Source organism: Molossus molossus, unplaced genomic scaffold, assembly GCF_014108415.1.
Source record: "Molossus molossus isolate mMolMol1 unplaced genomic scaffold, mMolMol1.p scaffold_m16_p_7, whole genome shotgun sequence".
In the NCBI taxonomy this organism is placed as follows: domain Eukaryota; kingdom Metazoa; phylum Chordata; class Mammalia; order Chiroptera; family Molossidae; genus Molossus; species Molossus molossus.
In genome coordinates this window covers 877,483-903,719 of record NW_023425401.1, presented here as the reverse complement: position 1 = coordinate 903,719, position 26,237 = coordinate 877,483, and the positions used below count along the sequence as shown (strand labels likewise).

Below are 26,237 nucleotides of genomic sequence, written 5' to 3'. Positions count from 1 at the left end.
TGTCTGTCCCAGCCCTTCCTGCGCCCGCCGCTCAGCCCTCGCCTTCCTCCCTGGTCAGGGCGAGGGGCCGCGGGAAAGGCTGGGCCACCCTGGCTGAGCCTGCATTTCCGACGGAGCCTGTCTGCTCCGAAGACGCAGGGCCACATAAACAGTGCACAGGAAGTGCTGACCTGGGGGGTTCCCGGGATCCTCCTGGCTGTGACCCAGAGGGGCCAGGGGTCCCAGGGCTGCACTGGGCTGCTGTGCGTGCCCACGCTGGGCCCCCTTCGATGTGCTGGCCGGTGACCCCTGTGAGGGACAGGAGTGGGCTTGTCCTGCAGGAGGACGCGCGGGTATTTGATGGTTCAGTGGCGCTGTGCCTGGCCCACAGGCAGGAGAGGTGAGCGTGAGCTTGAGGCCCAGTGCGGGCTCCGCTTGGTTGGTGTCAACCTAGCAATTCAGGTGTCTCCTCCGGGAGCTTTGTCCTGAAGGCCACACAGGAGACAGAGCCTCCCATAGATGTGTTTCTGTCGGGTTTCAGGCCACAAGGAGTGGAGCACAAACCTCTAGCTCACTGAGGGCGAGAGCCTCTCAAGTCCTATAAAAACGCGGGGTCATTTGAAATGGGCTTTGAAGAATGTATAGGAGTTCTTAACCAGTCGGCTCGGTGGGTGGCCTTTCAGAGAGAAGGAAGAACGCGACCAGAGAGGGACAGAGGGCATCCAGGCAGCGGCCTGTCGTGGGAGGGGTCCAGCCAGGTGGCCATGCGTTTGGAGCCGCAGGGTTGAGCAGGGCCCTGGGGTGGTGGCTGGAGCTGCTGAGGGGTGACGCCCCATCCAGGGTGGGGACAGGCACGGCCCATGGGTTCTGGCCGTTGTGGAGGCTGCTCCCCTGTGAGCCTGGGGTCCCAGGGAGTCGGGTCTGACTTCAGGGAACATGGCTCTTGAGGGGCAGGTCCTGGGAGCTGAACCCCCGTAGGCGGTTTGGGTGCCCTCCCTGGGGTGGCCGCCTCCCTGCACCGGCCGTTGGCCCGTGGGTGGTGCCGGCTCCAGGACGGGGCGAAGCGTCAGAGGTTCCAGCTGGAGCCTGAGAGATGAAAGGGAGGGAAGAGGAAAAGGGAAGAATCCGAGAGGAAACCGGCAGCGGAGCGGGCGGAGCCACCGCGGCTGGAAGCCCTGGCCGCCGCCCCCACGGTCCAGGCCGCCCCGCCCGCAGGCCGCCTCCCTCCAGACCGACCCTCCCGCCGCCCTCTGAATGGGCCTCCTGGGAGGTGGCCGCCCAGCGTCCCGCCCCAGCTCCCCGCACACCGGAATCCGGAGCGGCCCTGCCCGAGCGGGTGTGGGGCGCCACTCACCACCCAGGGCCGCGAGGACAAGCCCTGGGAGCTCCTCCGCGGGTCACGACTCCCCAGGCCCTTCCTGGGGGGGACCCGCGCCCGGGGTGCCCAGGTGAGCAGAGCTGGTCCCCTTCCCTGACCGGCGGCCTCTGGCCACGTCCGGCTGCTGATGCTGAAACCTGATCTCTGGGTGGTGGGGGAGGGGACGCAGGGGGTGGGACAGGGTGGGCGGTGGGGTCTGAGCCCCGGGAAGCTCGGGGACAGGATGGGAGGGCGAGGGCTCTTCCCAGCGTGCCTGTCACTTGGCGACAGCCCTGGGTCCCTGAGACGCCGGGCAGCCCCAGCCCTGGAGCCGGGCAGCGGGGGATGAGCAGGCTTTGTCCCGGACTCGGGCGGGCGCCTGGCTGGCAGATGTGCGGCTTCCCGAGCGGCTCTTCCCAGCACAGCACATTCTTTTGCTGAAACGGAGAAAATGCAGAAAAATGTGTCTGCCCTGTTCCGCGGCCGTGCGTCCTGGGTCCTGTGCCCTCCCTGGGAGGGGCCGCGTTGTCCCCGACGCTAAGACCAGGCACCAGGGGCGAGGTGGGGTTTCAGAGAGAGTCGCCCACTCTTGGGGCAGAGGGAGGGTTCCCAGCAAGCCCGGGACCGGCACAGAGGACCTGTGGCCACCAAAATAACCTGCCGCGCGCGTGCTCAGCAGAGGTTCCCAGAGAGGAGCGTCTGGCTCCTTCTCTGTCTTTCCTGGGACCTCTCGGAGGTGAGTTGCCGGCGGGCGCCCAGCTCTGGGGTTGGCCTGGGCGGAGCGAGTGCTGGGGCCTCTGTGTCCTTCGTTCTGGGTCCTGCTGACCCTGGGCCGGCAGTGTGTGTGGTCCTGCTGGAAGAGTGGGGACAGACCCCAGGGAGAGGGCGGGAACCCCAACACTGCACTGTGGAAGAGCAATGTGATGGCTGGCAGACACGCCCAGCCCTTGGGGTCCCCTTCGCGTGGCTTCCCGCGTGTTAACGCACCCGATGTGGGGTGGTCCCTGTGAACTCCCCGCGTGCCTCCTGTCAGAGATCCTCCGCTTAGGACGGAGGCGCTTTTCTAACCCCAAAGTGAGGTTCAGGGGACTTCGGTTGGTCTGTCTGCGGAGAGAGGTGGGTCTCTCCCTGTGGCCGTGCGGCGAGGGTGGCCGGGCTCCCTGCGGAGGCTCCGGCGTTCCGAGCGCGGCCCCGCGGTGATGACGCCCACAGCACCCTCCCCGTCCTGTGCCCGGTGGCGGCAGGTGGATGTGGGGCGAGGGGCAGTCACTCCAGACCAGGTTTGTGTGTGAGGTTAGGCTGCTGACCGTCAGATGTCCGGTGGAGGCCGGGTTCTCGTGGGGAGAGGGTAGCTTCCCGGGTTGCAGAGATGCGTCGGCCCCTCAGAACAGGATCATCAACCTTGCCTTTCAGAGAGGGGGTCTCTGTTGGCGCGTGGACACCTCTCGAGGATAAAGTGGATGCGGCCAGTGTCTCAGCGCAGTGCGGGGCACGCCCGGGGCGCTGGCCCAAAGCAGCCGGTTCCCTGATTCCCACTGTCTCTCCACAAGTGAGAGGTGCCGGTGAACCGGAACCTGGACACCTGGAGCGGCCTGTGACCTCAGAGCCGCGACGTCCGGCTGGTCCGTCTGCCGCCGGGGTGACCGTCGGGCTGTCCTGGGCTGTCCTGGGCACGTCGCCTCTCTGTCTGCTGCCCTCAGTTTCCCTCCCGGTGCTCGAGGGAACGAAACAGGGACAGCGAGGGGGGCTGCTGCTCCGTCGGGGAGCCCGTCCCGCCCTCGGCGGCCCATCTGGAAGGGGCTCCAAGTCCCAGGTCTTTTCTTTCTTAATTTCTTTTCTTTATTGACATTAGCGAGAGAGGAAGGGAGAGGGAGAGAGAGAGAAACATGGATGACAGAGATCATCGAGTGGCCGCCTCCTGCACACCCCCGTGGGGATCGGGCCCACAACCTGGGCCTGTGTCCTGACCGGGAATCGAACCGACAGCCTCTTGGTGCAGGGTCGACGCTCAGCCCCTGAGCCCCACCAGCCGGGCTATTCGGACACATTTAAAAGGATACGAATAAGTGGAGAAAGTCATTCACAGACGGGAAGAAACCGTCACTGAGGTGTCAGACCTTCCGACTTTGTCTCACATTAGGATTTCCGCCGACAGACCAGCAGGTGCTCTTCACGGAGCCCGCGGGCTTGAGCAGAGAGTGTGAGCGGCCAGGGCCGCTGCCCGGCCGTCGCCGGTGTGGCTGGGACGAGGCCAGAGAGTGTGGTCAGTGGGGAGAGGGTCAGGAGGGCTTCCCACGCACGGGACCCTTTGTGCCACATCCCGACATCGGGTCCTGGTGGGTCCGGACTGGCCGGGACACAGGCCCTGGGAGACAGTGGACACATGCTTTCCGACGTTTCCGGCTCTCATGCTCCGTTCCTCATGTCTGCTTTGCCTTCTTGGGTCATGTAAGCATTTGGGGCGCCTCCCTGGGGTGCTGGGGACATGTAGCCTGCTTGGCCCAGGCGGGCGCTACCCAAGGGGAGAACCAGGGACCACCGAGGTTGGCAGGACCCTCAGTGGGACTGGCCCGCCAGGCAGACGCAGTGCGAAGCCCCCGGGGCAGGGCGTGGCGGGGTCACGTGCCCTGAGGTCAGTGCGCCCCCCAGCTCTGCCCTCCTCTCCACGTGGCCCCCGGGAGCTCGGCCACCCCCCCCACACACACACACCACACGCCCTTTGGGTTTCCCGTCCTTCGACCCGACGTGACGACATTCCCCTGTGAGGGGCACTGGGTGTGAGGGGGAGGGTCTCCCCGGGTCCACAGCAGGGCCCCCCGCACAGCTCCGCTCGGCCGGGACTGTGTCCTCCTCCACCATGTGGGAGACGGGCCTGAGCGGAGAAACGGACGTCCAGTGGGGTCCCGGTTGCCGTGAACCGTTCTCCCGGCATTTCCGTGTGTCGTGTGTGCTGCGGGTCAGAGGGAGGGGGGCCGTGGTTTTCTGAGGGGTGCTCACCGAAGGCGTGACCTCGCGCTGAGCACGGGTTCACGCGCGGGGCTGACCGGAGGGTTTGCGAGAGGAAGCGCCGGACCCGGGGTGCGTGCGGGCTCATGCGCTGGTCCCTGCTCCCCGGGTGTTGGGAGCATGTTGGGGCCGGAGGTGCGGGCTCTGCTTTTCCCGTCTTTTTAGGGTTTTCGCCAGTTAATTCCCAGTCTGTCTGGCGGCCGGCCCGACGTTCCTCTGCTTCCAAGGAGGCTGGTCAATGGCAGGTTGTTCTCGCACAATTAACAGAAGATGACAGAACGGGGCTCCCTTCAAAGAAAACCCTGTTCTAGAGCTTCCCATGCAAAGTCCTGCGTTTTGGAAAATTATACTTTTACTTAAGAGCCAAACAGCAGGAAAAGGACTGTTTTATCGACGGAATGTCCCGCGTAAACCTCCTGGTGACCGTCACCAGCGATTGATTGTGAGACAGTGGTTTCTGTACCTTCCTGGGGTCTTCCTGTCACCAAGGAGCCAGGGGGGCGTGCGTGTTTGGGTGGTGGCCTTTCTCCGTGTCACACGCACCGCGAGCACCGTCAGTGAGTGTGGATCGGAGCTGTGCCCGGGGTAACTGCTGTCCGCCCCCCGCCCCCCATTCTCACCGCAGGGCTGCTCCCTCCACCTGGGCCTCGGGCCTCTGGCGGGACCGCAGGCTCCGGGCACAGCCAGCCAGTGGGTCCCCTCTCTTCCTGTCAACATCCACGTGATGTAAACAGTGGACAGCGGGGAGCCAACGTCATCCGGCCCCCCCAGCCCTCCCCCGGCGAGGGCGTAAAAATAGCCCTCGGGGAGGAGTCTGTGACCCTCCCTCGCCCGGCTCTGGGGAAGGGAAGGGGAAGCGGGGTGTCCACACCCCCAGGAGGCACAGGACACGGCGGGCACCAGGGAAAACCAGGAAGTGACGGGTCAGAGTCGCAGAGGGAGCGTGGCCTCCTGGGTGCCGGCAGGGGAGGCGGGGGCAGCTTTTCGGGGAGATGCGGGGCCCAGAGCAGGTCAGCACTGATGTGCGGGGGGTCTCTGTGGGCTTTATCCCCCGACATTGTATGCTCGTCCCTGTGTGGCCACACCCAGGACGCTGTGTGACTGCCCAGACCCCTCTCGGACGTGATGAGGGACCGGTGTGCCCATGGTGGTGTCGGCGCAGAGGTGGCCCAGGTGGGCACAGGCCCAGGCGGGAGGTTCACGGATCTCCGGCGAGACCCCTCGCAGGCGGGAAAGCCCACGGCTCCGACTGCCGGGGCCTCCTGGCGGGGGGCCGGAGCTGGGCCCTGCAGCTGGGCCGCGTCAGCCCTCGTGGCCCCGGCACCCACAGCCGAACTGTGACCAGAGCGCGAAACCACCACCTCTGCTCAGGGCAGCACCTTCTGGAAACAGGCGAAGCGCACAGAGGGGTGGTGGCCGGCGGGTCTGACCCCGGGACAGCGGCGTCTGTCTGCACCCCGCCCCGTGGGGGCCCTTCAGCCCTGAGAGCCCACAGCCCTTCCTGGTCCCCGCACTGGGCGTGGCCTGTGAGCTCGGGGAGACGCCCCGTAGGGAGCCTGCTGGGTGCCGCCCCCCCTCTGCGCCCCTTTCTCTGAGCTCTCGGCCTTCGCGTCCTGGCTGCCTCGGTAGCTCTGAACCCCAGTTTCTATCTCCCCAGAACCGTGGGGCTGCACAGCCCTGACCGCGGGCTTCTGTTTGGCCTCCGTTCCCCCTGCTCCCAAGTGGACCGGCCTGAGGCCGGAGAGGCTGTCTGACCCGCCTCCGGCCCACCCTTCTGGCCCTTCCTCTCACCGTGGTCCCCGTTTTCAAGCAGAATGACTGGGGTCTCTCTGCGTCGTTTCCTTGGCATGGCCGTCCTGGGGCTCTGGCAGAGCTAAGGCGAGGTTTTCAAAGTGCCAGACGCAGGAGGGATGCGGGGGGATGCGGGGGGATGCGGGGCCGCGGTCGTGAGCACCTCCTCGGGAGGGTGTGAAATTCCATGGGAGATGTGGCCGTAGCGTCACCCAGGCGGCTGTGCGAGGCCCTTGATGTCTCGCGTCCTGCGTGACAGGGGCCGGGCTGCACCTCTTGGTGTGAGGACACCAGTGGGCAGGGCCGCAGGTGGCCTTGCGCCCGGAGAGCAGGGGCCTGGGTGTGAGCTGAGGTACAGGGCTGTGTGCCCCCCTAGCCAGCACCTGGCGGCACCTCGTGGAAAGTAGGGGAAGGCCTCCGCGCCCCAGAGCGAGAGAAGTCCTGGTCTTCGCGGGACGTCAGTCACTCAGGGCAAACTGGTCTTCGGGTGGAGACCTGTGCCCCCTCCGGGGTTGCAGGGCCGTCCCCAGCTGGCACAGTGGGGACGGCAGCTCCCCTTCCATCCTGGGAGCTGGGAGCTGGGAGCAGGGCTGACGTGAGGTCCTCTGTGTGTGGACCTTGCCAGTGGACGCGGTCCACACCCAGTGGGCCTGGCACCCGCTTCACCCACGAGGACAGTAACCAGGCCCCTCTGCTCTGTGTCCTGCAGAACCTCGAGGCTGCCCTGAGGTCCTCCGTCACTCTGTGGGGATGTCAGAGAGCCCCGTGGGACCCAAACCCTCGGCTCCGTCCTTCCCACAGGCCTTCTCGTCCTCCTGCACCATCTCCAGCAGCAGCCCCAGCTCTCGGAGGGACAGGTCAGCAGGGGGCTGCCGTGGTCCGGGCCGAGGGAGGCGGGGCTGCCGTGGTCCGGGCTGTGGGAGGAGGGGCTGCCGTGGTCCGGGCCGTGGGAGGAGGGGCTGCCGTGACCGGGCCGAGGGAGGAGGGGCTGCCGTGGTCCGGGCCGTGGGAGGAGGGGCTGCCGTGGTCCGGGCCGAGGGAGGAGGGGCTGCCGTGGTCCGGGCCGAGGGAGGAGGGGCTGCCGTGGTCTGGGCCCAGGGAGGAGGGGCTGCCGTGGTCCGGGCCGTGGGAGGAGGGGCTGCCGTGGTCCGGGCCGTGGGAGGAGGGGCTGCCGTGGTCCGGGCCGTGGGAGGCGGGGCTGCTGTGGTCCGGGCCGAGGGAGGAGGGGCTGCCGTGGTCCGGGCCGTGGCTCACCCATGGATGGCCTTGGGTCCACTCTGACTGGTTTGTCTCCTGAACAGCCCCCCGTCTGCTGAGCACCAGTGGGTGGACACCAGCCCCAAACCAGCGCAGGCCCTGCTGGGGAGCAGCCGGCCCCCAGGAAGCCTCCTCTGCACCAGCGAGTTCCCCGGCTCTGGCCAGGACGGCCCCATCCCTGGGCGGCCACAGCGCTCGCCGGCTGAGCTCCAGGCCTCTTTCCACAGCCACACACTGTCGCTGGCGGAGCGGCCGGAGGCGCTGGGTGCCCTGAGCAGCCAGGCCTTCCTGGGCTTCAGCTCGGCCCCCGTGGGAAGCAGCCTGCCCCCCAGGGAGGACCCGGGGGCCCTGCTGGCCAGTTCCCACGCAGCGGCCCAGCCCCTCGGCACCCCGCGGACAGCGGCGGGGGCCGTCGACAATGGCTTCCTGCCCCACAGCTTTCTCACGGCGGGGCCTGGACACAGCGGCCACCACAGCCCTGTCCTGCAGGGCCCGGGCCTGTCCCTGCCCGGGCAGCCGCCCCTTCCCGAGAAGAAGCGGGCCTCGGAGGGGGACCACTCCTTCGGGTCCGTCTCGCCGTCCTCCAGCGGCTTCTCCAGCCCCCACAGCGGGAGCACCATGAGCATCCCCTTCCCGAACGTGCTGCCGGACTTCTCCAAGCCTCCTGAGGCAGCGGCTCCTTCTCCGGGTACGTGTGTCTCTCGGGCGGGCGGCCCCTCTGGCCACTCGGGCACGCGGAAAGGACCCCGGGTTCACGCAGGGTCTGGGAGCCAGCGCTGGGCCGGGCGCCGCAGAGACACATCGGCAGGTCTCAGCCTCTCTGGTCTTCTAGCCCGAAACACCAACCGGCCCTTCCGAGTCTCCTCGGCTCCCGCGTCTGTCCTCATGGGTCCATCCTGACAGCCGAAGGGCAGGCGTCTGCCCTGGTGGCGTTTCTCCGTGCACGCGGAACCAGTGTCCTTGGGAAATAACTTTGTGTTTCGAATTGAACGCACACACTGGACGCTGATTCTGAGCTGTGTTACGTTGTGAGGTCCTGGCACCGGGGGCGTGACCGGCCTCACTCCGCTCCCGTCGTCTTTTTGTTTGTTTCTAATTTATTTTTCTTCATTGATTTTAGAGAGGAAGGGAGAGGGAGAGAGAGATGGAAACATGGATGAGAGAGAACATCGACTGACCGCCTCCTGCACGCCCCCCACTGGGGATCGGGCCCACAACCTGGGCATGTGCCCTGACCGGGAATCGAACTGGCGACCTCTTGGTGCAGGGTCGACGTTCAGCCATGGAGCCACCCCGGCCGGGCTGCTCCTGCCTTTCCCACTACGTGCTGTTGGACGGTCGCAGAGCCTGACCTCCCGCTGTCCCAGGCCCCCCCGCCCCTCCCGTGGCTCCGCAGAGGCCCTTCCCCAGGCACCCGTCCGCGCCTGCGGGGCCTGACCTCCCTGTGCGGTGAGAGCCGTGGCGACCAGCACCCACTGCGCTGACCACTTCCCTTGTCCTGCAGATCACGCAGGCGAGAAACACGTGTCGGTGAGCTTCGTGCAGGACACCTCCAAGTTCTGGTACAAGGCGGACATCTCCAGGGAGCAAGGTGTGTGGCGGGCGGGGCCGGAGGACTCGGAGCGGGCCTCTCCCCTGCACACCTGGGGGCACTGCGGGCCCCGGTGTTGACAGAGAAGCCGGGTCCTCGGGAGGGAGCTGCCCGGTGTGCGGGTGTGATTTCCAGACCCCGCCATCAGGCCGGCCTGGCCAGTGACCACGGCAGACAGTGACAGGAGACCAGGGTCAGGAGGAAGGACAGGTGTCTCCAATGTCTGAATGGGCACCCCTGCGTCCGTCCAGGTGGTAGGGACGGACGCTGAGGGGCAGGTGGACCGGACAGACCCCATCACACACATGCACCTGCCTGGCGGGGTTCAGCCAGCGAAATCACCCCTAGTTTTGAGCAGCTCAGTCGTGGGGACTTCTCCTGGGAACGTGAGCGGATGCGGTGTCGGCGCCCATCAGGGTCCCCTCTGGGGGAGCGGCAGCCACCTCCACAGCAGGGACATGGTCCCCACAGCGTGCTGGCCTCCGCTCCTGGGGACCTGCTGTCCCCTTAGAGGCTGCGACACTGCCGCACGGGGTCACTGAGGGAGACGGCGTGTGACGGCCCAGGAGCTGGGAGACAGGCCGTGGGGATGAAGTCCCCTGGGGCTTCCCGATGGCGGCTGAGAAAGGGGTTGTCACCACCTTGTCACCACCTCGCTCGGCGAAGGGAGGTGCCAGCCCCGGGGTCCCCGGGCTGCTCCGTCCATGGACTCCGCCTGGGGGTTTCCCAGAAACGCCCGGACACAGGAGGAGCTAAGCGGCTGCCCACGGCTCCGTCCGCTTCCTCCCGGGAATTCTGTTCGGCTAGTAGACAACAGTGGTGAGAACGGGCCTTTCTCCCTGAGCTCAATGGCACTTTGTCATTTCACGTGGGGGCCTGCAGCCCAGCGACCTCTCGCTCCCTGAATTGGCCTTTGTGGCGCAGCCGGGCTCCAGCACAAGTCAGGGCTCCGTCTGTCCCCCTGATTTTGTCACATGAGTCCCCGTGGTTGTGGCCGTTGGCTCCGGTGCCTTGGCCCTCTGCCAGCTGGACAGACTCTGCCCAGGCTAGTCCAGCACCCTGTTCTAGAAGATTCTGTGTGTGCCCCGTCTTCCACCAGAGCAGCTTTCTAGACTGGACGCTGGACTGGCCGGGCCCCCCTTCTCTGACCCACAGCCAGGCGGCCCCTGGGCCCTCGGCCTGCCCGGAGAGGGGGCGGGCTGTGTGAGAGGGGCCCTGTGTCACCCAATCTCAGCCTCACCTGTGGAAGGTTCCTTTGCGTGGAACTTGTCTCAAAATAGCTGCCGCGTGCCCTGGGCGGGGACCTCAGAGCTGAACTGAAAGGTCACTTCCTAGACATTTGCAGGGAGGACACGGCACAGACGAAGGTCCGGGGGGGCCAGCTTTGTGTCGGGGGCTTGTGGGCTTGTGTCGATGTTGCCGCCAGTCGGGAGGTGCTTCTTCCATCCCAGCGGCAGTGACATTTCAGGAGGACGGAGGAGGAAGACCCCAGCTGTCTGGGAGCTTAGGGGTCCTCGTTGCTGCGGGACATGGATTCCCTGGGGGTTGCTGAGGCGAACGTAAAAATCCCTCAGGAGGTAACGGCTGCAGCCGAGTGGGTGGGACCCAGCTGTCCCGCTGTGCTCTCTGGGACGTGACCTCCCGCCGTCCCCGGAGGCACCAGATGCAGCGGAAGGGGTGATGAGGGTGGCCTCGTCCTCCACCCTCTTCAGCTGGACAGCGAGGCCCAGGCCGGGCCCTCAGGGTGTGACCAGCAGGTCCTACATCCTCAGCATACGGGCTCGGGCTCCTCTGTGTTCCGATACGTGTTTCCATACACAGCGTCTGCGTGTCCCCAAGCTCCGGGCGGCCCGGCCTCTGGGGATGGGACCTGGGGGGAGACCAGCCTTCCCTGTGCTGGTCAAAGTCCAGGCCCCAAGGACGGGCCCTTCTTTCCACCAAAGTGGAACAGAAACGTGACTTACACGTCACAACTGAAACTGCGTAATTAATGTAAGTCATCGTTTCACTACTTTCACAAAGTAACACACGTTCAGCCCCCAAGTTCAGAGTATGTGCTAGAGGTGCATGCCTGGCCCCCCGGCTCTGCCCGGCCCCCCACCAGCCTCACGCTGGGTGGGTGGGAGCAGCGGGTAAGGCTGGTGTCCGCCACAGCCAGGCCCGTGCCCTCGGGTGCCCCACACCCGCTGCCCTGGAGAGAGCGTCCTCTGTCCCTCTGTCCTGCCGGCTCTGCCTCTGGCCCGGTCCTGCTGGGGTCGGGGGCTGGGCGCCCTCTGGCTGCCGTGGGGGCCTCAGGCAGGACGCTGATGTCACTGGGGTGACACACTTCCTGACACTCACTGACCAGAGGCCTCTGGTTTCTCAGGAAGGTGACGTTCTCAGGGCCAGGATTCTGTATGAGTTTCTACTTGAAACCATAGTTTTCTTTTTATCTTACAAACAGTAGAAGTTACGAAGGCGATTCTGAGATGTGTCCACGTACCAGAGAAACCCCTGGCCGGCGTCAGGGCAGCACTCGGCCGGAGGGCGCTGTTACCCGGGCTCGTCCCTCCTGCATCTCGAGCAGGGGGCCCAGGGTGCAGACTCCCGGGGGTGGGGAGGAGATGGTGCAGACGGGCCAGCCCAGCTGTCGGCCCCGAGTCATTGAGACCGGACACGTGGAGAAGGACAGAGCTGGCCACGTTGGCCCTGGAGCCACGGGGTGGACGATGGCCGGTGGCCACGTTTTTGCCATCCCTTTGGGCGGCTCTTGAACCTTATTAAATATTGAGTCCTCAGTAACCTGGGGGCATGTCCTCCTGTGATTGGAAACGTCTTTCCTCCTGTCGAACAGTGGCAGCTTCCACCCACGTCCTGCCCGCCAGGCTGTGTGCTGGGACCGGGGCTGTCAGGCGGGGTCCGCGTCCGGGCGTCACGGGTGCTGTGGGGTCGTGTGACCCAGAGGGAGGGGCTGCCCTGCACATGTGCATCCTCACGTCAGGTGACCCTCTCCATTGACCAAACATCGGGACAGCCCTCCCAGGCTCCCCCAAATGCACGTCCCCAGAGACCTGCCCGAGGGCCCACTCCCGTGGCCCAGTGTGCAGGAGGCCGAGAGGAGCCTTCTTGGGGTGTCGTCATGGGCACGTGCGCCCTGCAGACCCTCACGCGTCTCTCCGCCCCCAGCCATCGCCATGCTGAAGGACAAGGAGCCCGGGTCCTTCATTGTCCGGGACAGCCACTCCTTCCGGGGCGCCTACGGCCTCGCCATGAAGGTCGCCACGCCCCCACCTTCCGTCCTGCTGCTGAACAAGAAGGGTGAGTGCCCGGCGCGGCCCCTCCGCGCCTCTGCGTCCTGTCTGCCCGAGAACACGGGTGTCAGAACAGCGCTCACGGATGTTCTTCTTTGTGTTTGTCATTTCGGGTACTCTTCCTTCGGTGTAGCCCTGGTCCAACAAAGGAGGTTAACGATTTGTAGGTTTTATTTCTTTATTGCTTTGAATGGGTGACCCTCTCCATTGACCAAACATCGGGACAGCCCTCCCAGGCCTCCACCTGGGGTCTTGCTCCCCCAGTCGCCGTGGCGACCGGCTCCCTGGGTCCCGGTTTTCTTACTTAAAGGCACTGGGTGTGCGGAGCTTGTTCCTGCACCAGGATGAGTGCGACCTGGCGGCTGCCGTCACCCCTTGTCCCCCCAGGACGAGGACAGCACCTCCCTCCCCCCCGGCTCCTGCTAGCCTGGGGACCGAGACCCGCCCCGTCCTGTGTGGTGGCTCAGCTCTGTCACAGAGCGGCCTCGGGCAGCCCCTGCTCTGACTGCTGCCCCTCGCTGTCCCCCCTGCCCTGGGTTCTGGAAGTTAAACTAAATCTGACCGTTTCCTTCCTTCAAACCTCCTCCCGCAGCCGGGGATCTGGCCAGCGAGCTGGTCCGGCACTTTCTGATCGAGTGCACCTCGAAGGGGGTGCGGCTGAAGGGCTGCTCCAATGAGCCCTACTTCGGTAAGTGCTGGGGTGCCCCGGGCATGGGGGGACCCCGCCCCGGCTGGGCCGCCGCTCCGGGTGGCATCACACACAGCAGGTCCTTCAGTCCCCCCTGAACCACGGGCTCCAGGATGAACCAGACTCGAAAGTGTTCTGGGAGCTTTCTCAGCCCCCACAAGGAAAAGCGGGGGGCCGGGCCTGGAAATGCGGGGGTGAGGGGGAGTGGGGAGTGTGGCCGAGCTTGGAGCCAGAGCACAGCCCGTCCGGTGGGTGTAGGAGAGACACTGGCCTTCTTCCCCGGGAGGTGACGTCTCCGACCCCGCGGGCTGGTGGGAAAGGCCCCTGGGCGCCCGGGGAGGCCTGGGTCCCCCCTCCCATAGCCTTAGAAGCCCCTTCTGGGGACAGCGTAAGGTCACCACTGTCTGACTCATAGACTGTGGTTTGCCTGCCCAGCGTCACCTCAGTCGCTCTACCTAACCCTTCGCTTCTGCTGAAGCTTCACACCACGTCCCTCGGCGGGGCGGCGTGCTAGCTGCCGCGCGTGCCGGGCTCCGGGTTTGCGGCTGTGGGTTTGCTGAGCGACGCCGTCTCGGGGTCCTGTTAACGCTGCCCGTTCTGCCCGCAGGGAGCCTGACGGCCCTGGTGTGCCAGCACTCCATCACGCCCTTGGCGCTGCCCTGCAAGCTGCTCATTCCGGACAGAGGTGCGCCCTGCTCCGGCCGGCTCCCAGCGGTCACCGCGGCTGCTGGGCGCACGGTGTCGGGTCCACACGGGCCCGGGGGGGGAGTCAGGCCGGGAGGTTCTTCCAACCGGTCCTTGGAGGGGGACCCTGAAGATGGGGGTGGTCTGACCCCATCGAGGACCAGAGGTGGCGGCCCTGACGCCCTGGGTCTCTGTGGCGCGAAGGTTCTGTGCCTCACACGTGCTAAGTGCCTGGACCTGAGCCCTCGAGGTCCTGACACTCACTTTGCGAGTCTACAGAATCGGCGAAATGTTGACGCTGCGGAGCTCAGCGTGCGGGGTGGACGTCTCTGCCGTGAGGGTTTGAGAATAGCCGTAGTCGGAGGAGCGAGTTAAAATAGGCACGTCCACAGCGCGCAGCGCGGTCGAGCCTCTGCCCGCTCCCCGGGCCGTGTGATTATTCTGCTCCGGAAAGATGAGGAATTCGGAGTCTGTCGTCACCTATCTTTTATGATTTCATTGTTCATATAAACTGCAGTTTTCACCCGGTGCGCCGCAAGAATTTTAAAAACATGCCGCACCCGACGGTTTAGTCCGGGGCTCTGACCCCTCTTCCCTGAGACTGTCAGACACAATTTCGTCCTGAGGGTCCCGCGTGGTCAGGAAGACGCTTCCCGGTGAGCCGACTCAGTTCTCTGTTTTCTTGTCCCCTGCAGATCCACTGGAGGAAGTAGCGGAAACGGCTCCCCAGACAGCGGCCAACTCCGCGGCCGAGCTTCTGAAGCAGGGAGCAGGTCAGTCACGGCAGTGGCGGGACTCGGGGTCACGGCCTCGCCCCATCCAGTCCTGGGGTTCCCTCTCCTTCTGTGGGCTCGAAGCTTCTCTCTCATGACGGCTGGAGGTGCCCTTCCGGCTCCCGCAGGGTCGCGTCGGCGGGATAAGTGTTATGTCCCGGGTTTAGTTTGGGGAGACGTGGTGAGACAGGGTGTGCGTGACCTGCCTGTGGCCACCGTCGGTGTCTGTGGTCAGAAGACGTGGCTGGGTCGTCTGAAGGAGCCAACGGTGTCCCCCAGGGCGGCACACACCCCACCCAACAGGCTCCCCAGGTCACTTTTTTTTGTATTAATAGACCAATTTTTAGAGCAGTCTCAGGTTTACAGCAAAGTGGAGCAGAAATTTCAGAGATGCCCCTGCCCGCTGTAGAGGTCCCTCCCCCAGGAGGTACAGTCGCCACCGCGGGGGGACCTGCAGGGACAGGTTATCATTCCCGGAGCCCGTGGCTTCTGTGCGGGGTGACTGTGGGGTGCTTTCTGGGGGTTGGACAAGTGTGTGGTGAGATGCGCCCGCACTGCAGCCCAGACGGAGACGTTTCTTCACTCTGCCTGTTCCTCCCCCTCGACGCCGGCAGCCTCTGGTCTTTTACTGTCTCCCCGGCTTCGCCGGTCCCAGGTGCGCTGTGGCTGGAATCACACCGGACGAGCCTTTCAGACGGGCTGCGTTCACTCAGCGACGGCACCCGAGGCTCCTGTTCTTCATGGAGACCTAGCGCCTTTCTGCCCAGGAACAGCCCCTTGTCCAGATGGACCCAGTCTCCTTATGTCCTCCCCTACCGAAGGGCCTCTCGGTTGCTTCCAGTTTGGGCAACTGTGAATAAAGAGCTATAAATAGCCATGCGCGGGTTTTTCATGGACATAAGTTTTCCGTGCGTTTGTGTAAGTACCAAGGAGCGTGATTGCTGGATCTCGTGGTAAATGTGTGTCTAGTTTATTTTTGTTGCAAATGTTTCTCCTTTCCCCCCTAGACACCCTCCTCCCGATCCCTCTTCCTCCCAGCATTGCTGTCCATGTCCACTGGCTGTGCTTACATGCGTATAAGCTCCGTGGTTTATCTCTTCCCTCCCCCATCTCCCTGCTCGGGGGTCTGTCGGTCTGAACTCTGCTCCTTTCTATGTCGCTGGGTCTATCTTGTTCATCAGCTTATTTTGTTCATTATCTTCCACAAATAAGTGAGATCCTGTGATATTTGTCTTTCTCTGCTTGGCTTGTTTTGCTTAGGATAATACTCTCCAGGTCCCTCCATGTCATCTCAAAGGATAAGAGGTCTTTCTTTCTTACAGCTGCATAGTACTCCATTGTGTATATGTACCACAGCTTTTTTATCCATTCGTCTACTGATGGACACTTGGGCTGTTTCCAGATCTTAGCTATTGTAAATAGTGCTGCTACAAACATGGGGGTATATATATTCTTTCTGATTGGTGTTTCAGGCTTCTTAGGGTATATTCCTAGGAGTGGGATCACTGGGTCAAATGGAAGTTTAATTTTTAATTTTTTGAGGAAACACCATAGTGTTTTCCATAGTGGCTGCACCAGTCTGCATTCCCACCAGCAGTGTACTGAGTCCCCTTTTCTCCACACCCTCGCCAACACTTGTTGTTTGATGATTTGTGGATGGCGGCCATTCTGACAGGTGTGAGGCGATACCTCATTGTTGTTTTAATTTGCGTCTCTCTGATGATTAGTGACATTGAACATTTTTTAAATTAATATGTCTCTTGGCCATTTGTATGTCGTGTTTGGGGAGGTATCTATTCAGCTCCTCTGCCCATTTCTCAGTTGGGTTCTTTGTCTTCCTTTGTTGAGTTGTATGAGCACTCTATGTATATTGGAAATTAACCCCTTATCTGATGTATCCTTGGCCACTATGCTCTCCCATACAGTGGGTTCCCTTTCCATTTTGATGGTTGTTTCTTTTGCTGTGAGAAGCTTTTTCGTTGTATGTTTAATCTTGTAAGAAACCACCAGACTGTCTTCCCACGCGGCTGCGCGGTCGCCTCCCACCAGCAGGGAGCCAGGCCCCGCTGCTCCCTCCTCCCAGCGCGGGGAGTTGTCCGCGCTCAGGTTTTGTTCCGACGGGTCCCCTTGTGCCTGGGGTTTGCGTCTTCCCGATGACCTGTGACACTCAGCATCCTCACATGCGCATTTGCCATCGTCTGTCCTCTTTGGTGAGGTGTCTGTTAAGGTCTTTGGTCCATTTATTTTTCTAATCAGGTTGCTTGTGTTTTTACTGTTGAGTTTTAGGAGTTCTTTGTGAATTCTGGGCAGCACCTCTCAGGTGTCATTCGCAAATGTGTTCTCCCAGTTTGCAGCTTGCGTTCTCAGTCTCTCGACGGCATGTCTTGCAGACCAGAAATTCTAATTGTAATGAAATCCAGTTTACCAGTTCTTTCTTTTTTTTGTTTTATTTTATTTTTTTGTTGATCCTCATCTGAGGATATTTTGCCATTGATTTTTAGATAGAGTGGAAGGGGCGGGGGAGGAACATCGATGTGACAGACATATCAATTGGTTGCCTCCCACACGGCCCCGACCAGGGCCTGGGACCGAACCGCAACTGAGGCACATGCCCTGGACCGGAATTGAACCCACGACTCTTTGGTCCGCAGGCTGACGCTCCAACCGCGGAGCCACACCGGCCCAGGCAGATTGTATTCTCATTTGCTGCTGTTCCCTGTCGCTGTGGGGCCTGAGCTCCTGCAACCCTTTTGTAATCGCTGGTGACTCTCAGGTCCCGTCACGGGGTGAGATGCCGGCCCAGTGGCCCAGTTCACGGGGGCACGGTGCTCCCTGCCCCCAGGTTCGTGCCCAGTGGCCCCTGGAGCCCCCAGGGCTTCTTGCAGACTTTATTTGTAGGTCCTGACGTGTTTTGTTCTATTCTGGCTCATCATTTTTAAGCCAGTTCATCATCTGTTTGAAGGATACGTAGCACACATCAGTAAGTCTGCACGGTCTGTGTCCGTACAAGACTGGCCTTTTACAGGACAAGACATCAGCACCTGGCGTCTCAGTTACTCATCCGAGTCAGGCGTTTACAGAGGGGCGAAGTGGTGACAGAGTCACATTCGTGTCCTTTTAAAAATCTCTCGGTTCTGCCCTGGCCGGTTTGGCTCAGCGGTTAGAGCGTCCGCCTGCGGTCCGGAGAGGCCCGGGTTCGGTTCCCGCTAAGGGCACGTACCTTGGTTGCAGTTTGTCCCCGGCCCTGGTTGGTCGTGCGGGTGGCAGCCACTCGATGTGTCCCTTTCACGTCGATGTTTCCCTCTCTCTCTCTTCCTCTCTCTCCCTCCCACTCTGTCTGTACAAAAAATGGAAAAATGTCCTCGGATGAGGATTAAAAAAAAAAAAAAAATCTCTCGGTTCTAAGACACATCAAGAGGCCTGACTTTCTGCCCAGATGCCTTCATGGCTGACGAGACCAGGAGTCAACAGGGCACAGAGACGTGGCCGGGACAGCGGCAGCCGCCCAGGTGCATCCTGGGGGGTCCGAGAGGTTGTCCGGACGGGTGCGGAGCCAGCGGTCGGGAGGTAGTCGGGCAGTCCGACCTCTGATCACCGCAGGACATGGAGTGGGGCTTTCCCGTAAACTGAATTTCATTCGTGGTCCTAGTGCACTTCAGGTCCTCAGCCCCTGCTGCTACGGCCGCTTGGGGTCACCTCCCAGCTCCCCACGGCAGTCGGGGTGCCGAGGCAGGACTGTGGGCCGGTTGGACGGCCCGTAGCGCGAGGCAGACACTTTCGTCTCTTCAGTGTGGTCTCTCTCGTTTGATACCAAACGTGAGTTTGCTCCCCAAACGATTCCGTTGCTGTGGTAGCCTGAGCCCTTGGCTCCTGTCGGAGCAGACGACGTCGCGGCCGAGCTCTGAAAAGGGGCCTTTCACGGGCTCCTGGCCGGCTTCCCACACGTCCCCGAGCTGTGGTTTTAGCTTACTGCGCTGTGAAGTATGTTTTCTGTATGAAGTAATCTGTGTTCTTTAAGCTAAACAGGGAGATGCAGAAAAGAAAGGGAGAGGGAATCACCCCGGGCCCCTCACGCACACGCGGACCCTGAGATCCCTCTCGCAGGCGTGACGAGTCCCCACGGTCTGCAAACGCTGCGGGTCCCGTGGTTGGCGGCCGAGGAAGGGTCTGTCGTGGGACCCAGCTCCCCGGAGTCATCCATTTAGCTTGTTTCTGGCGTCTCAGGACCTCGGACGCTGCTTGCAGGGCCACTTCCTGCATTGGTTGCTGCCTCGGACCCGCCTCCCGGTGGTGGGGCCTCCAGGTGGTGGGGCAGGGAGAGCCCGTGGGCGGTGTCCCGGGCCGTCTGCTTTGAGAACGAATGGCCCAGGGCTTGCAGAGTGCTTGCTCCCTGCGGCTCCTGCTGTGGCCGGCCCAGGCCCAGTTCCCAGCAGGGCATCACGGTGCCACACCCTGGACAGGAGCACGGCCAGGTGGAGCTGGGCGTGGCCCCGCCGTGGGGGAGGGGCGTGGCGCGGCTCCGTGGGCGGGCAGAGCTGCCGGGCTGTGCCTGAGGGCCAAGCTCTGTCTGTGCTCTGGACTCATATTTGGTTCTGCCTGTGGAACGAGAGATCCCCAAAGGCATGGGGGGCACGGCCAGCACGCCGGGGTCTGGGCCCCACCACCTTCAGTTGCCAGTGTGCACCCGAGTCAGGCTGTGCCGGTTTCATGGGGTCTCACTGTAGTCGGTCAGAACTTTCTTTTTCTCTGTCGCTAGCCGGTGAGCATCACGTGACCCTGAAGGAACCAGAGACGGGTGTTCACTCTGGAATCAGACCGCCCCCAGGTTCCGGGCTGCCTTCCAGCTCCCGTCCCGCGCACACAGCTCATTTCATGGCTCCGGTCGGCACACAGAGGGGCTTTTATTCTGCTTTCCCGTTAACCACCACCGTTTTCCACGTGGCCACAGTTTCCATGGCGGCCACTGGCTGGCTGCTCAGTGTTCCACCGAGGGGGGCCTGAACCCTCCCCGATTTGGGCCGTAACTGGTTTCCAGTGTGACCCCCGACAGGGCCGTGTGGCTGGACGTCTTCCCTTCCAGGGTGGCTGCCTCACGAGTCACTGAGGTGTCCTTTGCCCTCTCAGAAGCGCGGCCTGTAGGTCACCCACCAGGTGGGGTGGTTCTTCTGATCTGACAGACACGGCCAAGTCGTTAACCGGAGGGGCCACCCTGGGTGGCACCAGATGGTGTGAAAGCATCGTCAAGCTCCTTGGGCAGGGAGCTCTGGGCAGCGCCCCGTAGCTGAGTCGTGGCCGTGGTCTGCCCGCTGCACGGCTACTCCCTGGTGCCCGCCATGCCTGGAGCTCCCAGCGGGGCCCTGATCTGGGCTCCAGGCTGCAGAGCCCCGACCCGACGCTCCCTTCATCCCCCTGGGGTGGGGCTCCTATGCCACCTGGACCACAGAGGCACTGAGGAGGTGCCCCAGCCCCCCACAGGGAAGCCAGGCACACATGCAGCTGCAGAAGCGTCTCCATGGCTCCGGGGACCTGTTTATTCTCCGCCTCGGCCCTGGGACTCGTGTGTCTCTGGGTCACTCCCTCCACACCTCAGAATTAGGGCAAAGGGCGTTTGCCTTCGATGCACCTGGCGCAGGACACAGGTCGCATGGTTCGTGGCCCCCGGGCACCGTCGGCCGCATGTCCCACAGACACAGACACTGCTGTTCCCCTTCCTACAGCCTGCAACGTGTGGTACCTGAACTCCGTGGAGATGGAGTCCCTCACGGGCCACCAAGCCATCCAGAAGGCCCTGAGCACCACCCTGGTCCAGCAGCCGCCTCCCCTGTCCACCGTGGTGCACTTCAAGGTGTCGGCCCAGGGCATCACCCTGACGGACAATCAGAGGAAGTGAGTGTGCCCCAGGGGGCTGCAGGCGGGGCGGGGCAGGGCCCTGCTCACCCCGGGGCTGCTCGTCTCTCAGAGCTAACCCTGAACGGTCTGATCGCCCCAGTGAGAGCTCGAACCCCAGCAATAACCAGTGACCGGTCTGTCTGCGCTTTCCTGTGGTCTCCTGGGTCCAGGACCCGCGAGGAAACCAGCAACGTCTGGCCCTTTGCGTATCTCCCACACGCGTGCATGGATCACTTGCAAAGGCAACAATGTTTCAAGTCACTTCTGTGGACTGGCTCTGAGGCCGGTGGAGTCCGCACAGCTTCAGTGAAATGACCCCCAAGCGGTGGCCGTCCTGGTGCAGCGGGAGTGTGACCTTGACAGAGAAGATTTCAGTGTCCAGATAATAGTGTGATTGTGTGATAACATTAAGTACTTGATGTTAGTAGCAGGCCTCCATTATCACCTAGTTACTATGCAATACAGTGTTATCACATGACTGTACAGGTGGCTCAGTTTCCAGCGGCTTCCACCAGAGAAGCCCCTAAGCAGCTCAGCCAAACAGGTGACCCCCGGGGACCCTGGGCCTGAGCAGGGAGCAGGAGCAGGTCGGGGCAGATGGAACCAGACGGGTCCCTCCCCGTGGGGGCCTTTGGGTCAGGACTTAGTGAATTGTTATGGAAACAGCTTTGATTGACTAGGGAACCCACCACCCAGAGGGTGGCAGTTGGCTCCCAGGGCACTCGGTTTGTCCCCAGCACCGGCCACTCTCTGCCCGGCCCTTACCGCTGCTCCAGGACTGTCCCCGGCACGGGACCGTCTCTGGGCAGAACCTCCCACCCAGTGTTTTCGGGGTGAATCCGTTCAGCTCAGAGGTTTCACTCCTAAGCCTTCTCCAGCTCGGGACAAGGCTGCCTGGGGGTGACATGGGCCTCGCTGCTCGGCCCCAGGTTCCCGTGTCCCCGCCACTCCCTGGCGGGGGCTGTGACCCTCGACTTCCTCGTCTTTCAATCTGCACCGAAGTAGCGGAGACCCCGATGAGCGCAGGCTCTGCCCTTCTCCAAACCCCGTGAAGCACGGGCTGGGCTGCGGCCCCATGTCCGGGAGCCTCTGCGTCATCGCCCCCCCCCCCCCCCGTCCCCGCAGGCTCTTCTTCCGGAGGCACTACCCCGTGAGCAGCGTCCTCTTCTGTGCGCTGGACCCGCAGGACAGGAAGTAAGAACTGTGCCCGGCGGCGTGGGGACCCCAGCCCCTGCTGTCCGTAAGGAAACCGACGTAACTCTGTTCTCTTTCATTCGCAGGTGGGTCGCGGACGGCCTGGACTCCAGGTGAGCGGCCAGCTGACTCGTGTTGCCCCGACCTCCTTCCGAGAGGGTCCTCGGGAGGAAGGACTGAGCGGCGCAGTGAGCGCGGGTTTGCGTTCAGGGCGGGTGTGTTGCGGTCGGGCGCGAGCAGGTGGCCGTGCGCGGCAGGGGGCCCGGCTCTCGGGTCTGCGGTGCAGAGGGACCGAGTCCGTGCCCCTCGCTCCCTCTGGGCGTGGGTGGCGTGGGGCCGTGCTCATGACCACAGGTCGATGTCCCCCCGTCACCTGAGGTTGATTTCAGCGAGACCCAACCACAGGCATCCTTCCCTCGGAGCCCTGTTTCCTGGCCCCCCTTGGTTTTGGGGTCTGACGCAGTTCCTGGGGCCCAGTGGGGCCAAGCCCTGGGCTTTGACCTCAAGGCCGGCTGCACTCCAGCCGCATGGAATGTGTGACCCCCTTGGGTGCCTTGGCCAGTCCCTCTGTGGTGTGGGCACCGCTGCTCTTCAACAACAGAGCCCTTCATCTCTGCGACGGGGCGATGCCTGCCGGGCTGGGACGCGGACAATGGCGTCCTTGTGTGAGGTCGGGCCCTGCCAGCTCAGACTGTGGCTTTGGTTCTTCTGAGAAACCTCCACCCCGCTGTCTCCCATTTCCTTCGTGGGGTGCAGTGGGACGCAGGTGTGCGGACCCCGAGGAGGGACCCGGCCACGGTGGGGTCAGTGTGCAGGTGGCTGGCAGGAGCCATTTGGGTATCCGCACCCGTGTGGTCTGTGCCCCGTCAGGTTGACTGCCCGCGGACAGAGCGGTCCTCCCAAGGACACGGGGCCGGGCTCAGGACCCGCCCTGACAGTGTCTGCAGGACTAGCCGGGCGTGGAGAAGCCACTGGGGTTCAGGACCCGGGGGTCCGCACCTGCCGGCACCCTCGGGCCCCACCTGCCGCAGCGTTCCCAAGGGGCGGGGGTGGGCGGGCGTCCGCACGGCGGAGTCGAGGGGGCGGAGGTGGGAGAGACGGCTGGGACCCCTCAGCCTTGCGGGATGGACATGACGCTCCGGCCCCCCACTTCCCCTGTGCAGAGTCTTCGGGTTCGTGGCCCGGAAGCAGGGCAGCGCCAGCGACAACGTGTGCCACCTGTTCGCGGAGCATGACCCCGAGCAGCCCGCCAGTGCCATCGTCAACTTCGTGTCAAAGGTCATGATCGGCTCCCCTAAGAAGGTCTGAGCCCCTCAGGGCTGGAGATGCCAGAGGGCCTCCCTGCTGTGTCCCTGCGGTGACCCTGACTCCTGGCTCCTCCAGCTCCCCGAGAACCACCCACCCTGCACCTCCCTGAGAGACGGCCCCCCCGGCGGCCCCCCGCCCTGTCTGGGCAGAATGGGCGCCAGGTCACCCACCCAGCTTCGCACCCAGGACCGTGCCAGGAAGCTAGGTCCCTGTGTGCCTGGCACGCGGCGTCTGGGAGGAGGGACGTCAGCCCCTGCCGTGGCCCGAGTGACCGCTGCACGTGGCCCCGCTGTGGCAGAGGCTCCTGTCCAGCCAGTGTCCGGTGTCCCCACCCTCCCAGGACACTCCTGTGAGGAGGGTTTGTGCAGCTCCGGCCCTTCCGGAGCCCCGACCGAGGGGACAGGCGATGGGCTGGAGGGCGAGGGTGTCGCCGTGGGCGGGAGCCCCACCCTGGCCTGGTGCCAGCTCCCGCGTCCCTCCCATCGGGTCTGAGCCGTGGGCTTCGAGAGGAGGAAGTCCGTGAATTTATAGCTTCTCTGCCGAATCATTTACGACCGCGGTGCCCTGCAGGTGTCCGGGGGACACTGGGGACCGGCTCCCACGTGCGGTGACGTCAGGTGTCATCTCCAGGCAGTGGGCGCCGTCCTTTCTGGGGTGTAAGGTTCCGGAGGGGGGACACACTGAGCTCTGGAAGCGCCTGTCCAGCCCGTCGCGTCCACGCCTGCCGGCTCCTGGAGGGGCTGCGGGGGCCTCAGGCTCACGGGTGTTTTGGGGGCCTTCTCCCCTGCCTCAGCCACGGTGTCCATGCCGTACACACACAGTGGTGGCGTGGTCTGGCGCCTGACCGGTCAGTGGTCCTGGTCCAGGAGATGCTGGTGGCCTGGGAGGCCCTGCTGATAAAGTCACTGCCTCCTTCCTCATCTCCGGCCCTCCGCGGGCTCCTCCCGGAACTGCCCGCTCTCTGTTTTGGAAACCGGCCACCAGCTTGTCCATCCCCCAGAGGCGCCAGCGACGGTCCCCAGCCTGGGGTGGGATGTGCTGCGTGGACTCGGTCAAAGTCGGTCAGAGGCGCAGGGCGAGGAGCCAGGACCGTGAGGAGCAGCAGGACAGCCGCTCGGCTCCACCAAAGCCCCGAGCGCGAGTGTCCACCACGGTCCTCCGCGGCGGCCTTCCTCCTCCCGCGCGCGGTGGCCGTGGGGACGGGTCGGCGCTGTCCCCAGGAGGCGTCTCGTCCCGAGATCGTTCACCCCCAAGTCTGACCCAGAGACCGCAGCCCGGACCCTCACCGTTCGGATGGAGGAAGACGGGCGTGCGTCGGTCAGCCAGACGCACAGCCCCGGGGATCAGGGCCCCGGCCTCCCTCCTGGTCCGCAACCAGGAGGCCCGAGAAGCTGGCGCTTTCGCTTCTCAGCTGCCTGGCCTTCCCTGTGGCCGGGCTCTTGGAGGTTTGCTCCAAGCAGACGGTTGTGTGGAGGCCAAAAGGTCTTCTCATGTGTTACATGTGTGTTACATGGGAGAAGACATGCCCATGACCTGGGTGTCAGGCCGCAGGTGAGCCCCCCACCCGGCTGGTGCCACACGGGGAGACCCCAGCGGGCACAGGGCCCTGTCCTCACCAGAAGTGTGCCTCTCAGGTGTCTTTGCCCCTCATTAACCATACGCGTGTCCCTCAGTGTTAGCCTGTGACCCAGCCCAGTCACCCGTGGAAGGGTCTCCTGTGTTTCCTTGGCATCAAAGACCTCACCGTGTCTCCTTATCTGCCTTAACTACTAGTGGGTATTTTTACTTTCCTTACATTGTAAAGAATATATCCAGTATGTAAATGAATGTTCTATAAGTCCGTTGTATAGTCACTTCCTCTGCTCTTAAATATCATCTCTACCCAGAGTATAATAAAATATTAACCTTGGTGACCGTGTGAGGCATCTGCTTCCTGTGTTGAGCCCTAGGGTGTGTGTGGGTGTGTACGTGTGCAGGCGTGTGCCCGACATGTCCGTGCGTGGGCGTGTACATGTGAGCACACACCTCTGTGTGTGTATTTGGGAGCACGTAGGGAGTTGCTTACGGATTCAGGTATAAATTCATGGCTCTTTTGCCTTCAGGAATATCGTTCTAAGATTCCCTTCCAGAGGTGTATGGACACGTGTATTCAGGGTTCTAAGAGTTTAATTCCAGTGGGCGGTGTGGCCATGGGTGCAGCAGGGTTTTGTGATTCAGCCCCGATGGGACTTGCCAGGTGTCACCTGCTGGGTGGCACTGAACTGAATAAGGGAAGTCAGGTACATTCCCCCAATTTACAGTAGGTGTTGGTGACAGGCCTGTGCCCCCAGCCAGGTGCGGCCCACTGTGCTGGCATCTGCCCTTGGGTCTGGGCACCTCCCTGGGACATCTCTCTCATCGATGTTTCTATCTCTCCCTTACTCTCTAAAAAAAAAATCAATAAAGAAAAAAAATGTTTTTTAAAATGGAATCTGAGAAAACCACCACCGAGGTCCTGGTCGGGTTGCTGTCGGTTAGCGCACCATCCGCACCCAGAGCCGTGTCTGCAGCACCCTGCAGCCTCTCCCACCACAGTCCTGCTCTGAGTGTAGCAGAGGGTTCCTGGGAGGGGCGTGTCCTTTCTGGCTGACCTGCTGGGTCACAGACCCAGTCAGCTGGCCCGGAACCCGGCAGGACAGCTGTCGACAAGAAGGCAGAGGTTGGTTGGTGCCCCTTCTGCCAGCCCGTGAGCTAAGGTTGAGGTGCCAGCTGCTCTCTGCTGCTGAGCCCAGGAGATGTCCCCAGCGCGGCCCAGGGTGCCTGGGTCAGGCATGCCCCCTGCCACTGGGCCAGGACACGCCCGTGCGAGGCACCCCTGGCCCAGGTGAGGAATGTGCAGACAGCCCCGCAGAGCCGGAGGCTCTGTCACCTTGAGCTGCGCAGACCAGCGAGGTGGTCGCAGCTGCTGGCAAATGAGCACCCGGCGGTGATGGCAGGTGCCCCCTGCCCACCTTGGAGAATGACGCTGGGGATGAGGCCTGGCAAACTGAAGAATCGGTTCTTTACAGTTGCCCCTCATTTCGGTTTTAGTTCCTTCCCAGGTGGACGTTCCAGACCCGTGTCCTCCCCGCGGCCCTGGAGGGCGGCGCTGCCCTCCCCCAGGGTGCACTTTCCGGGGACGGGACGTCCCAGCGGAGCCCAGTGCAGGCCCCAGGCCGCGCGCATCCGGCAGAGCGTGGGCAGCACCGCCCCCTGGTGGCCGCCGGGCTTCCTGCGCAGCTGCGGCCACAGCGTGGTTTCCGGGCGGGAGCGGGGCGCGGGCCCCTGGGGTGTCGCGTGCACCTGGCCGCACCTGCCCGCTGTCCCGCCGGGTCCTCGCTGTCGCTGGGGAAAGACACACGCAGTGGAGGGGCTGAGGGGAACCCCAAATGGCGTCAAAATGCATTTATGT

At 63.3% G+C, this 26,237-nt stretch overlaps 1 protein-coding gene across 1 annotated transcript in view; it reads left to right on the top strand.

Moving 5' to 3' along the window:
• The window catches only part of TNS3 (tensin 3), a 123,826-nt gene extending 99,139 nt beyond the window's left edge, over positions 1–24,687 (top strand). The window contains exons 20-30 of the mRNA XM_036247244.1: positions 6,843–6,990; positions 7,435–8,078; positions 8,895–8,981; positions 12,147–12,278; positions 12,864–12,959; positions 13,567–13,644; positions 14,339–14,416; positions 20,134–20,302; positions 21,431–21,499; positions 21,586–21,612; positions 22,663–24,687. Of these exons, the coding sequence (XP_036103137.1) occupies positions 6,843–6,990; positions 7,435–8,078; positions 8,895–8,981; positions 12,147–12,278; positions 12,864–12,959; positions 13,567–13,644; positions 14,339–14,416; positions 20,134–20,302; positions 21,431–21,499; positions 21,586–21,612; positions 22,663–22,807 (1,673 nt within the window). The 3' untranslated portion in view covers positions 22,808–24,687. The remainder of the gene's footprint in view (positions 1–6,842; positions 6,991–7,434; positions 8,079–8,894; positions 8,982–12,146; positions 12,279–12,863; positions 12,960–13,566; positions 13,645–14,338; positions 14,417–20,133; positions 20,303–21,430; positions 21,500–21,585; positions 21,613–22,662) is intronic.
• Positions 24,688–26,237: the final 1,550 nt, after the last annotated feature.